This window comes from Pleurodeles waltl, chromosome 11 (genome assembly GCF_031143425.1).
Source record: "Pleurodeles waltl isolate 20211129_DDA chromosome 11, aPleWal1.hap1.20221129, whole genome shotgun sequence".
Classification (NCBI taxonomy): Eukaryota; Metazoa; Chordata; class Amphibia; order Caudata; family Salamandridae; genus Pleurodeles; species Pleurodeles waltl.
The window spans coordinates 778,517,360-778,531,531 of NC_090450.1; the positions used below are offsets into that span (position 1 = coordinate 778,517,360).

Sequence of the window (14,172 nt, forward strand, 5' to 3'; positions counted from 1 at the left end):
TCAAAGGCACAACTTAGTATAAAACAGGGCCTCTGCCCTACCTCATCAGACACTTGCTGGAGAAGAAACCTGAACCAGAAACTACATCCTGCCAAGAAGAACTGCCTGGCTGCTCAAAGGACTCACCTGTCTGCTTTTCTACAAAGGACTGCTGCCTTGCTGTTGGCCTGCTGCCTTGCTGAACTCTTGCCTGGCTGTAAAAGTGCTCTCCAAGGGCTTGGATAGAGCTTGCATCCTGTTCCCTGAAGTCTCAGGACCAAAAAGACTTCACTCTTCCTCTTGGACGCTCCGTGCGCCGAACTTTTAGACGCACAGCTTGTTCCGCGGCAAGAAAAACGCCGCACACCGACGCTGATCAACGCGACGCCTTCGGGACGACCGAAACTTTGACGCACGGCCTCGCAAGGACAACGCCGCCCGACTCCGCAGGAGAAATCGACGTGACGCCTGCCGTGAGATCAAAACTTTGACGCACGGCCTCGCAAGGACAACGCCGCCCGACTCCGCAGGAGAAATCGACGCGACGCCTGCCGTGAGATCAAAACTTTGACGCACGGCCTCGCAAGGACAACGCCGCCCGACTCCGCAGGAGAAATCGACGCGACGCCTGCCGTGAGATCGAAACTTCGACGCGCAGCCCCGCAGAACGACGCGCAGTCGGAAAACAAGCAGGAAAATCCACGCACAGACCCGGGACATCTGGTAATCCCCGCGACCCACAGAAAGAGACTGTCCGCGCACCGGAAAACGACGCCCGACTTCCCCGCGTGGAAAATAACGACGCAAGTCCGTGTGTGCGGGAGAGAAATCGACGCACACACCCTTTTTCCACGCATCTCTTCCTTTGTGGCCCTCTGAGGAGATTTTCCACCAGAAACCAGGTACTTTGTGTTTGAAAGAGACTCTGTTTACGTTCTAAAGACTTAAGACACTTTATATCACTTTTCAGTGATATCTTTACAAATTCATATTGCAACTTTGATCGTTTTGACCTGAAGATACCCAGATAAATATTATATATTTTTCTAAATACTGTGTGGTGTAGTTTTGTGGTGTTATGCTATGGTGTTGTATGATTTATTGCACAAATGCTTTACACATTGCCTCCTAAGTTAAGCCTGACTGCTCGTGCCAAGCTACCGGAGGGTGAGCACAGGCTGATTTTGGATTGTGTGTGACTTACCCTGACTAGAGTGAGGGTTCTTGCTTGGACAGAGGGCAACCTAACTGCCAACCAAAAACCCCATTTCTAACATTGGTGATCAGCGGTGAGGATAGGACTTGTGTTTGTGCAGTGACATACAGTAGCTAAGTATTTCACTACCTACCCATAGTTGAAGGTCAACTTGATTTTTCATCTTTTTTGGCTCTTGGTTCTCTGATGTCCTCCTGGATATACTATTGATATTTTGGACTTTGGATTTTGGTTTTTGCTGATAAGATCTTATCAAAATGGGATTGTGTACCTACTCATTCTTTGTTCGTACTGACCACCTCACTAAGGCTGACCTAAGGAAGCTTTGCAGAAAATGGGGCCTTCCTGTAGCAAGGAGATCTACTAAGGCGGAGATGCTCCATCACTACATAGTCTGGGGGGAGGAAAGATGGGTGGAGAGAGAGGCAGCAAGAAACCAAATGACTAAGTACCCCTCAGATGAGGAGGAGGACTACGCACAGGAGGAGGAAGACTTCTCACATGAGGAGGAAGACTACTCCGAGTTGGACAGTGACCCAGAAATAGATGAATGGCTCCGAGGTCAAAGGCGACAGGAGCAACAATTAGAGGAGTATCTTGCAGAGGTTGAGGCAAAAAGACTCTTAGCCCTGGAAGAAGAAAAGATAGCAGCTCAAGAGCTGAGCTGTAAAGAGCTGAAACTGGAGGCCGGAAGGGCTGAGTCCAGTTCAGATGGTGGCAGCAAAAATCTTGCATCTAGTACTGCTGAAGAAGGGCACAAGCCCAGAGATCTGGTGCCCAACTTGAAGAAGTCAGTTGACACACCCCAGGCGGTTCAAGGGTATGAGGTAGTTCCCGTTATGCACAGGGTCCCTGAGAAGGATTGGGGAACTGGCACAGGGAGTCATATTCCTACTGGGGGGAGGGACACTTTACTGACTCTAGCAGAGAGTGACAGAGAAAAGGGTTCCCCCCTGGTGGACGTCCTGGATATAGAGTGTAGAGACATCCCAGAAGAGTTTGGGTTGAGTGTCAGGGACAGACAGATACTGTCTCACCAGTCTCAGGAGGGTGAAGTAGAGTGCTTTTCCAAGGTTGAGTTACTGGGTGGTTGGGTAAAGGGTACTGTGGTTAATACATGTGAAGGGCAGAGTGATGTAATTGCTGGAGAGCATATGTCTGGTCCTTATTTTCCAGAGCTACGCCAACACCAGGTGGAGTGTGAGTTCTCTGACCCCAGGGAACTTACAATGGAGGCAGACTTCTGGGTGAGTACCAGAGAGTCTGAAGAGGCATTTGGGGGTGCTCCTGAAGGGAGTGGTCTAGGTGGTTCCCAACCGAGTGTGGTGGGAAAGGATTGTAGTGTCCCAGGTAGGTCCCAGGTCCTAGAGGGTTCCATGAGGGAACACCAGGAGGGAAGCCTAGCCTGTACCGTAGGGCCACCTTTTGAGGGAAGCCCCGCAGTGTCAGAAGAACTTGGGGGGGTGACTGTAGCCAGCATCCCAACAGTTCTGGTGTCTGGCAGTACCCCTCCTAGTGAGGGGGTGCAGAAGTCCAGACATAGGGTTGAGAGGGGGTTGCAGACCCCAGTGGAGGACCTTGAGAGTCAGGGGACAGCTCTGAGAGCAGAGCCCCCCAGGAATGACCCAGGTGAAACCGTTTCTGGTTTGGGGGAAACCCAGACTCTGCCGGATGGGCAGAGGTCGGGAGACCTGCGCCAACCAGACTCTTGTGTGGCCCTTGGGGACGGTGTGTCCCTTGTGGGGGGTGAGAGTGCCCCCCAGGAAGTCCTGGCATGCCAGGCAAAGATTCAACCTCAGGGTGGTGACTCTGGGTTGGATACCCAGGTTCAGAGGTTAAACTCTGACCTGGTGGGAGGTAGATGTGCCTCCAAAGAAGTCCTGCTGTGCCAGGCAATTGTCCAACCTCAGGGTGTTGACTCTGGGTTGGATGACCAGGTTCAGAGGTTAAACTCTGACCTGGTGGGGGGTAGGTGTGCCCCCCAGAAAGTCCTGGCGTGCCAGGCAATTGCCCAACCTCAGGGTGGTGACCCTGGGTTGGGGAACCAGGCTCAGAGGTTAAACTCTGACCTGGTGGGAGTTAGGTGTGCCTCCCTGGAAGTCCTGGCCTGCCAGGCAATGGTTCAACCTCAGGGTGGTGACTCTGGGTTGGCTAACCAGGTTCAGGGGATAAGCTCTGACCTGTTGGGGGGTAGGCGTGCCCCCCAGAAAGTCCTGGTGTACCAGGCAGTGGTCCAACCTCAGAGTGCTGACTCTGGGTTGGATAACCGGGTTCAGAGGTTAAACTCTGACCTGGTGGGGGGTAGGTGTGCCCCCCAGAAAGTCCTGGCATGCCAGGCAATTGTTCAACCTCAGAGTGCTGACTCTGGGTTGGATAACCGGGTTCAGAGGTTAAACTCTGACCTGGTGGGGGGTAGGTGTGCCCCCCAGAAAGTCCTGGCGTGCCAGGCAATTGTTCAACCTCAGGGTGGTGACTCTGGGTTGGATACCCAGGTTCAGAGGTTAAACTCTGACCTGGTGGGAGGTAGGTGTGCCTCCCAAGAAGCCCTGCTGTGCCAGGCAATTGTCCAACCTCAGGGTGTTGACTCTGGGTTGGATGACCAAGTTCAGAGGTTAAACTCTGACCTGGTGGGGGGTAGGTGTGCCCCCCCGAAAGTCCTGGCGTGCCAGGCAATTGCCCAACCTCAGGGTGGTGACCCTGGGTTGGGGAACCAGGCTCAGAGGTTAAACTCTGACCTGGTGGGAGGTAGGTGTGCCTCCCAGAAAGTCCTGGTGCGCCAGGCAATTATTCAACTTCAGGGGGGTGACTCTGAGTTGAGTGGCCCAGTTCAGAGGTTAAACTCTGACCTGGTGGAGGGTCAGTGTGCCCTCCAGGAAGTCCTGGCGTGCCAGGCAATTGTTCAACTTCAGGGTGGTGACTCTGAGTTGAATGGCCAAGTTCAGAGGTTAAACTTTGACCTGGTGGAGGGTCAGTGTGCCCTCCAGGAAGTCCTGGCGTGCCAGGCAATTGTTCAACTTCAGGGTGGTGACTCTGAGTTGAATGGTCAGGTGCAGAGGTTAAACTCTGACCTGGTGGAGGGTCAGTGTGCCCTCCAGGACGTCCTGGCATGCCAGACAATTGTTCAACTTCAGGGTGGTGACTCTGAGTTGAATGGTCAGGTGCAGAGGTTAAACTCTGACCTAGTGGGGGGTAGGTGTGCCCCCCAGGAAGTCCTGGATTGCCAGGCAGTGATCCAGTCTGAGGGTACAGACCCTGGACTGGAAGACCAGGTTCAGGGTGTCCCCCCGGACCTGGAGGGAGGGGCTACTGATATCAGTGCCCCTACCATGTTGCCTTCTGAGGAGGCCACTCCTAGTTGGAGGGTGCTGGACCCCAGAAGGGAGGGCAGGGGGAGGGAAGCCTCACCCCAGGCCCTAGTCCAACCTGAAGGTACAGGCCCCAGGTTGGAGGGCCGGTTGCAGGTTAACAGCCCTGCACTGGTGGAGGAATGGTACAGGGTGACTTCTGTAAGCACCCTGACCATGTTGGACTCTGGGGGTACCGCTCCAGGAGGGAGGGTACAAAGCCCCAGAGGGGAGGACCAGGTTCAGGCTGTCATCCCTGACCTGGTGGAAGGGAGAGTGGTTAAAGGGTGCCCAGCACCTGGGGCTACCGCCCCCACTCTCCACAGCCACAGTGGTTGGAGAGCTTTGAGAGGCCTGGGGCCTGGCTCTCATCCCTGGCAGCTGTCAGTAATCACTGTGGCTTGCTGTCCGGGTGGACAGAGTTATCCCTGGGGAGGGGACAAGGGTCACACCCCAGGGGTAGAGTGGGCAACACCACTGTGTTGGTCATGGTGGTACTATCCTGCTCCTGGGATACATCTGTGAGCAAAGTAAGGTTAGGTGCTGCACAGATGGGATCCGCAGGTAAGGAGAAAGGTTCCCCATGGGTTGGCTTAGTGGGCCCTGAGAGTATGGACAGAGTGATCCAATTGGAGTCAGGAAGGCGAAGAACTGGAGCATGCCCCTGCTGTTGTGGGCCTGGGTCCTTGTTCTGTCGCCTCAAACAGGGAAGTACATCAGGATAGTGATTGTTCTCCCCTGGCTTTAGGCTGGTAGGGGGTCATGTTGGACCTGGCTTTTTGACAGGGACATCCCCAAACCTTTTGCCTCCTTCCTCCTATTTTTTCTGACCTGTTGTTGTTGGCTTTTGACCTCTGGGCACTTTACCACTGCTAAGCAGTGCTAAAGTGCATATGCTCTCTGGGTAAATTGTACTACTGATTGGTTTATCCATGATTGACTATTTAATTTACTTGTAAGTCCCTGGTAGAGTGCACTACAGGTGCCTAGGGCAGGTAGATTAAATGCTACTAGTGGGCCTGCAGCACTGGTTGTGCCACCCACCTCAGTAGCCCCTTAACCCTGTCTCAGGCCTGCCATTGCAAGGCCTGTGTGTGCAGTTTCACTGCCACTTCGACTTGGCATTTAAAAGTACTTGCCAAGCCTAGAACTCCCCTTTTACTACATATAAGTCATCCCTAATGTGTGCCCTAGGTAACCCCTAGAGCAGGGTGCTGTGTAGGTAAAAGGCAGGACATGTACCTGTGTAGTTATATGTCCTGGTAGTGTGAAACTCCTAAATTCGTTTTTACACTACTGTGAGGCCTGCTCCTTTCATAGGCTAACATTGGGGCTGCCCTCATACACTGTTGAAGTGGCAGCTGCTGATCTGAAAGGAGCAGGAAGGTCATATTTAGTATGGCCAGAATGGTAATACAAAATCCTGCTGACTGGTGAAGTCGGATTTAATATTACTATTCTAGAAATGCCACTTTTAGAAAGTGAGCATTTCTTTGCACTAAAATCTTGTTGTGCCCTTCAATCCACGTCTGGCTAGGTTTAGTTGACAGCTCCTTGTGCATTCACTCAGACACACCACAAACACAGGGTACTCAGCCTCACTTGCATACATCTGCATTTTGAATGGGTCTTCCTGGGCTGGGAGGGTGGAGGGCCTGCCCTCACACAAAGGACTGCCACACCCCCTACTGGGACTCTGGCAGACAGGATTGAGCTGAAAGGGAACTTGGTGCATTTCTTAGAGACTCTTTGAAGTCACCCCCACTTCAAAGGCACAACTTAGTATAAAACAGGGCCTCTGCCCTACCTCATCAGACACTTGCTGGAGAAGAAACCTGAACCAGAAACTACATCCTGCCAAGAAGAACTGCCTGGCTGCTCAAAGGACTCACCTGTCTGCTTTTCTACAAAGGACTGCTGCCTTGCTGTTGGCCTGCTGCCTTGCTGAACTCTTGCCTGGCTGTAAAAGTGCTCTCCAAGGGCTTGGATAGAGCTTGCCTCCTGTTCCCTGAAGTCTCAGGACCAAAAAGACTTCACTCTTCCTTTTGGACGCTCCGTGCGCCGAACTTTTCGACGCACAGCTTGTTCCGCGGCAAGAAAAACGCCGCACACCGACGCTGATCAACGCGACGCCTTCGGGACGACCGAAACTTTGACGCACGGCCTCGCAAGGACAACGCCGCCCGACTCCGCAGGAGAAATCGACGCGACGCCTGCCGTGAGATCAAAACTTTGACGCACGGCCTCGCAAGGACAACGCCGCCCGACTCCGCAGGAGAAATCGACGCGACGCCTGCCGTGAGATCAAAACTTTGACGCACGGCCTCGCAAGGACAACGCCGCCCGACTCCGCAGGAGAAATCGACGCGACGCCTGCCGTGAGATCGAAACTTCGACGCGCAGCCCCGCAGAACGACGCGCAGCCGGAAAACAAGCAGGAAAATCCACGCACAGACCCGGGACATCTGGTAATCCCCGCGACCCACAGAAAGAGACTGTCCGCGCACCGGAAAACGACACCCGACTTCCCCGCGTGGAAAATAACGACGCAAGTCCATGTGTGCGGGAGAGAAATCGACGCACACACCCTTTTTCCACGCATCTCTTCCTTTGTGGCCCTCTGAGGAGATTTTCCACCAGAAACCAGGTACTTTGTGTTTGAAAGAGACTCTGTTTACGTTCTAAAGACTTAAGACACTTTATATCACTTTTCAGTGATATCTTTACAAATTCATATTGCAACTTTGATCGTTTTGACCTGAAGATACCCAGATAAATATTATATATTTTTCTAAATACTGTGTGGTGTAGTTTTGTGGTGTTATGCCATGGTGTTGTATGATTTATTGCACAAATGCTTTACACATTGCCTCCTAAGTTAAGCCTGACTGCTCGTGCCAAGCTACCGGAGGGTGAGCACAGGCTGATTTTGGATTGTGTGTGACTTACCCTGACTAGAGTGAGGGTTCTTGCTTGGACAGAGGGCAACCTAACTGCCAACCAAAAACCCCATTTCTAACAATATATATATATATATATATATACACACACACATAATATACCATTGAATTATAGTTGTTAATACTGTGTTTGTTTATTGACAAAGCCAAAAATTCAGTTGTATATATGTTGATGTGTTGACCAACTGATAAAGTCAACAGGTCAGTTTTTCATATTATGGTGTGCTGACCCATTGACAAAGTCAGTAGACCTGCCTTACTTGAAATGTCACCAGTTATATTGCTACATAAAGTTGGTTGTGCATGGCCGGGCACTGGGAGATAATAGACGCAGGGCCTTGCCACAGGCGCATGGCAATGGACATTTTAATTTATGTAAAAAAAATAGAACTTCACTGAAAAAAACAAAGGTTTATGTGATGTTACAATTAGGAATTGTAATACAAAGCTACTTTACATTAAAAAGCATTAGAAACTCAATAAAAAAACAAAGGCTAAAGGGAGGTTATAGTAAGGTGAATATGTCAGTTAAAACATAGCATGTTTACTAACAAAACCGCTAAAATCACCTGTTGTAGTTTTTCCTAACTATAACTTGTGCCCCAACATAACAGTAACTTGTGCCTTCGCCATGCCCTGTTTGTACTTCATTCAAAACAACACTGCTCCTCATTGCCTAAGATATGTTTGTTCTTTAGATGGCAATACCATTTTCTTTTGGTTGAACTCCCAAAAAAAATGCCCAAAAAGAAAAAAAAGGTGAAAGACACTGCACAGGGTGTAGGTAGTGTGAACTGCCACTCCATAATAAATGTCAGAGGGTGGACTTCCGGTCTATCCATCAAACTAATGACATCAGTCAATGAGATGGTGTGTCTCAGGTACAGGTACTGTGGCAACTAATACATAAAAACACAGAAATGTCACTAAAACCTTCGTATTTGGGACTGTGAGGAAATATCTGGGTTCAAATAAATTTTATATAAAGCTACAACCCCTTCATACTGAACCCAACTTTTTTTAGGCATTCTGGGTCTTGAAGTACTCCATTGGGGCCCATTGCATCAAGATCCTCTCCTTGATGTTATGAGTTCTGAGCAGGGCTGGCTTTAGGACTGATGGCGCCCTGCGTGACAGTTTATTGTGGCACCCAGCACCACATGACCTCCTCCTCGGTTTCTCTCACTACCGCCTGGCAAATGTGCCCCTCATCTCTCCATCGCTCCCCTTTTACCTACATTCATGTGTTTAAAAGTCCTTGTAAAGGCTGGCTTTACTAATCCACTCAGCTATAACATTGAATATGATTGTGAGATGGTGGCGTACTCTCCGAGAGGTCATAACTTCACACAGATACCACAGGAGGCAAAGTCGTGGATACAAGATATATGTGATATATGAAATAATCATGTCGAAATAGATATATTGTAATTTTCCAAAAAAAGAACGAGGTTTCAAGATAATGAAGAAGCGAGCAATATTGAAAATATAAAGGAAGTCCTGAAGAAATCCTAGGGGCACTCCCCGGATGAAACACGTGTTGACGGACAAGCAAGTTGAAGGTTTTGTTTTTTTGGATATGTAGATGTGAATGTTGGATAAGCCATTGGAATGTGAAGATTTCCAAGTGTTTTTGTGAAACTCTGGACAAACTATTGAGTTTGGATTGTTGAAATTAATTTTGAATAAACGCTATTTGAAACGCAAGGAAGGACTTTATACATATGATATCATTATAATTAATGGTTTACTATGTTGTTTGATACATCTATGTACTAGTTCATGGATATTATAATGTTACACGTGTGCCATTAATTATTAATCCACTCAGCTAGCCACATAAAATATAGGGGCATATTTAAGAGCCCCTAGTGCAATTTTAACGCTACATTAGCGTCATTTTTTTAATGCTAATGTGGAGTTATAAGACCGAAAGCACCATGCCATATTTACAAAGTGGCGCAATGCATGCATTGCACCACTTTGTATCACTTTGTGCTACATTATGCTTGCTCCTGCTCAGAGCAGGCGTTAAAAGGAGGGGTATGTTGGTTACAATGGGCCTCTGGGTGCTTTGCAGGATTAGCATCAACATTTTTTACAATAATCCTGCAAAGCGCCGGACTAGTGTAAAAAATTCTGACACTAGTCCCCCAACTACTGCCACGTTGCGCCGTATTTTAAATGCAGCATATACATGGTGGCATTAGGGGAGCACTAAGGGACGCAAGAAAAGTGGTGCAGCACTGTGTGCAGCACCACTTTTTTTAAACATTCCCCATAGGGGCATATTTAAGAGCCCTGAGTGCCATTCTAACTCCACATCAGTGTAATTTTTGAAAAACGAATGCGGCGTTAGATGGCCAAAAACACTGCGTCATATTTACAAAGTGGCACCAGGCATAATGTATGCAAAGGGGGCATCTCCCTGGGGGTGGCAAAAAAATGGCGCAAAGAAATCTGATAGATTTCTTTGCGCCATTTTTTCCAGCACTTTTAACCCCTGCTCAGAGCAGGCATTAAAAGGAGGCTTCCATTTGTTACAATGGGCCTCTGGGTGCTTTGCAGGATTAGCGTCAACATTTTTGATGCTAATCCTGCAAAGTGCCAGACTATCATATAAAAGTCTGACGCTAGTGTTATTAGTACCGCCATGGTGCACCATATTTGAAATATGACACACACATGGTGGCATCGGGGGGGCGCTAAGGGGCTTAAGAAAAGTGGAAGAGCACTGTGTGCCCCATAGTTCTGTTTTTTGCAGCAGGCATATTAACCCTCTCTGCTACTTTATGTTGAGTCAAAGCTGCCACTAGGCAAAACTCCCATCTCTCTTTGTAGCAGGATCATTAATCACAAGAGGTATCTTGACATTTTAATTGTTCCTTCAAGGCTAAACACACCATGACCTTTTCAGCAGGTGCTTTTAAATCACAAGTTTTGTAGGTAATTGCTAAACACAGCCCCCCCTGAGGTCAGCGCCCGGTGCGGTCACACCGCTCGCACCATCCAAAAACCAGCCCTGGTCCTGAGGGAATAACATGGTACCTTATTGAATAAATAAATACAAAGGAAATCATCAACTTGACTGCCCACTCAGGAGACGCTACTAAAAAAAGCACATCACCTTTAGAGAATTTTAACCCTTGTACTGTAAGTGCTTGTGACACCAAAGGCCCAAGGTGTTGACATGGAAGCCCATATTCTCCAGTGGGCAAGTTCCTGACCTCCAACCAGCCAACCAGAGTTTGAATCCTGGGCTCAGCATGAGGTGCGTGGAGGTGATGGTAAAGGTGAAGGCTATGATGGTGGAGAAGAATAGTAAAGTCTGAGTTCACATGAATGATGACTGCAGAGAGGATGGTAAGTATACAGGAGGAGTGTCTGGAGTAAAGAGCAAGGGTGGATGGTGACACAACAAGAAGGCAGAACTTAGACGATAGTAGGAGGTGCAGGTGTAGACGGAGTCTCGGGAGCAGAACAACTTAAAATGATTTTGCTAACCTTCATTACTGGATTGGGATTTAGCAGGGACCATTAGCAGTAAATGCAATCCAAAGCCATTATAGCCTCACAAAAAGTAGAGACCAGCAAACACCAAGTTCATCAACCACTAGGCCTATGTAAGGTACACCATCTCAAGAGAATAAATCACTGATGTGGCAGTTTTTGCTGGTGAGAAAATGTACACTGAAGGTTCTCTGCTCTTTGTGTTAGAAGGTGCTGCATAGAGGAAAGAGTTGACAGTTTTAAATGGGAACAACTGGAATGTGAACACTCTAGAAGGCTATTCACCCAACAGCACATACAGAGATGCAGAAGAAGCTAGCAGTCGAAAAAGAACTAACTGGTGCAGAGGAAGTGCTGGAACAAGACGAGGAAGTAAATGATGAAGACATACATTGTTTTTGCATATATTTCAGATAACTGCCATCAACCTGTGACCTGTGGTGAAGTGAACAAAATAATTTATAGAAGAGCCATGGAACAGCATCTGCAAATAGACCAGAATGAGTTGTGTAAAGAAAGGAATAAAGCATATTAAAATACTTAAAACATTATAAAACAAATTACAAAGCCAGTATTTAAAAGCTATAAAAAATGTGAGAAACAAAGATTAGAATAATATAAACAAAATTTACAAAAGCAGTAGACCAAAACTGTAACACGAATATGAAAACAACGTAACAACACACACAAAAATAGTATCCATCTTTTCTACACATGAGGTTGGGTGGCTGAAGGGGGTTGGGCACAGGGCCAATTCACCACTGCACATGGTGGGGTGTTTAGCCACCCTCAGGGAATTAGGTGTGGGCCTGCGTTCAACCCCTTGCCACACATGAAAATAAGCTGGACCAGTGGAAAAATTGAGTGTATGTGATCAAAAAGCTGCTGAAAGTTAATGAAAAAGCCAAAGGTTAAAGTGACATTATAGTTAGATAAGGTGGCACGATTCTTGCTTTATGTTAAAAAAAACACTAGAAATTCACTGAAAAAAGATCAATGTGACATTATGGATAGGTGTTGAAATAAGGTAAAAACTAATGTTTAAAAACAAAAAGAGCATTGAGCTAACTATAACTTGCTCAACAGCCATGCAGTGCTTATGACCTCACATAGTACATCATTAATGGCATATTAAATTGCATCATTGATGACATTTCTGATGACATCTCAAGTGACATCAGTGGTGATGTCACTTATACCACATTGGCCACATTCAGCATGGAGTTACTGAGTGCATATGTGTGGGTCCATAGCAGACAAAAAGTGAAAGCCCTGGAGGCAAATATGTTTTTGTATGTTGAAAGTTATGTGGTGAACCATTAACAAATCACTAAAGTTTGGGGTACAAGTACTACTCACTATTCAACAAGATAAAGGCTGAGCATACCCAACATGGGCTGCACGTCAACAGGGACATGATCCTCATTGAAATGCAATGTAATGAATGCCAGGTCACAACAATAAGTTCACATAAATTGTGATATTAGACGTTAGCCATACTCTAAATCATTTTTGGGTGTAATTTATTCTTATTTTAGGAACTCTGGTGTGCTTTAAGGTGAATTGTTTTGTGTTGAGAAATTATGGACTTCTGCTGGGATTTTATGAACCACGTTTGTGAGAAAAATGTTTTCTCTTGCAATTTTTTAATAGATTATGAAAGGTACTCCAGAAGCTAAAATGAGAGCACATTTTCTATAAGTTCACATTATCTTCTTCAGTCGTGTAAGTAGGATGTCCAATATTATGAGTAAATTATGTACTTCCTGCAACAGACTGTTAGGTAAATCTTCAGTATTGCACCCCAGCTTCCTACGGTGTTCTAATGAATGACCAGAGTGCTAACATTCTGTATTTATGACAGAAGTGTGGCAGCCGTGATAAAACCCTTGATAGATTCAAACCTTGTAAGCCTTAACTAATTTTCTTTAGAAATGAACAGGTGGTTTATGTTGTCCTAAAAAATATGGTTAGTGCTCTAGCAAGCTAAAATAAGGGCATATATTCTATAAGTTCTCAAATGTATTTGTCATCCGTGCCAGTGAAATATTCTGATATGCATACTGAAATGTATTTTCAATACTGTTCTTTCAACACAAGAAGCAGTAGGTCAATTAACTCCCCAATGTGCTAATGAGCAACTAGAGCAGTAACATTTGCATTTATGGCAAACGTGTTGCATTTAAACTGTGAAACCTAATGCATTTCTTTCAGAAATGAAGAAAATGTGGGGGTTCTTTGCAGTAGAAATTATGGTTAGTTCTCCATAAAGCTAAAAGGAGAGCAAGCAGTTGGTAGGGGCAGTGGCAACACAGCTGACAAAAGAGGGCAAGAGGGAAGGGGCAGGAGCATGTAAATGGATAACAGAGGACGGAGAGAGGGACAGGGGCCGTCAGCTGACCACAAAGGCCAGGTGGGAGAGAGCAGGGGCATGCACAATAAATAGAGGGCAGGCAAGAGGAGGGTAGGGGCAGCATGATGACTGTTGATGCATTTTTCTCATCCTTCACAGGATTCGAAAATACTTCCCTGTGGTTGATGGGATCTTTGGACCCAGTGAAAAGTGTGGTTAACCATAAGCAATCAATTCAAACTCAACAATCACTTTAAGCACCATGATCCATGTAGCCACAGAAGAAAACTCCAATAAATAAAAAGTTTTGCAACATTATTTTATAATCACAAATCCAAAGTCACATAAACAGTGGGCAAAATCAAATTATGAATGTAAACAAACACCATAGGCTGATAAAATGTATGAAACAAGTTTAATCTACTCAGCATCAAAACCATTAGACATTCAAGAATAATAATAAGTTTTAATAGTGACACAGCGTAAGAAGTCACCCCCGTGGTACAATGCCGATTTACTGGAGAAAAAAAGAGAGTGTAGGAAATTTGAGAGGAGATGGCGATGCACCAAAAATGAATCCATGAAAAAGGATTATAAAAATTTGATCCGAGATTATCACATGGAAATTAAAAAAGCTCAGGCGATCTATTATGCAGGAAAAATCGAAGCGGCTGCCAACTCGCCTAAGGAGATCTTTAATGCCTTAAAAGATCTCATCCATCCAAGAGAGGAAGCAGAAAGTAGGGATTCCCCCCAACAACTTGCAGAAGAGCTGGCTGGTTTTTTCCTGGACAAAATCCAGAATATCTA

The 14,172-nt window shown here is 46.7% G+C and overlaps 1 protein-coding gene across 1 annotated transcript in view; it reads left to right on the forward strand.

Annotated features, from left to right (window-relative positions):
* Nucleotides 1-13,582, forward strand: part of LOC138265145 (taste receptor type 2 member 41-like) — a 35,276-nt gene extending 21,694 nt beyond the window's left edge. The window contains exons 2-3 of the mRNA XM_069212690.1: nucleotides 12,548-12,626; nucleotides 13,522-13,582. Of these exons, the coding sequence (XP_069068791.1) occupies nucleotides 12,548-12,626; nucleotides 13,522-13,582 (140 nt within the window). The remainder of the gene's footprint in view (nucleotides 1-12,547; nucleotides 12,627-13,521) is intronic.
* Nucleotides 13,583-14,172: the final 590 nt, after the last annotated feature.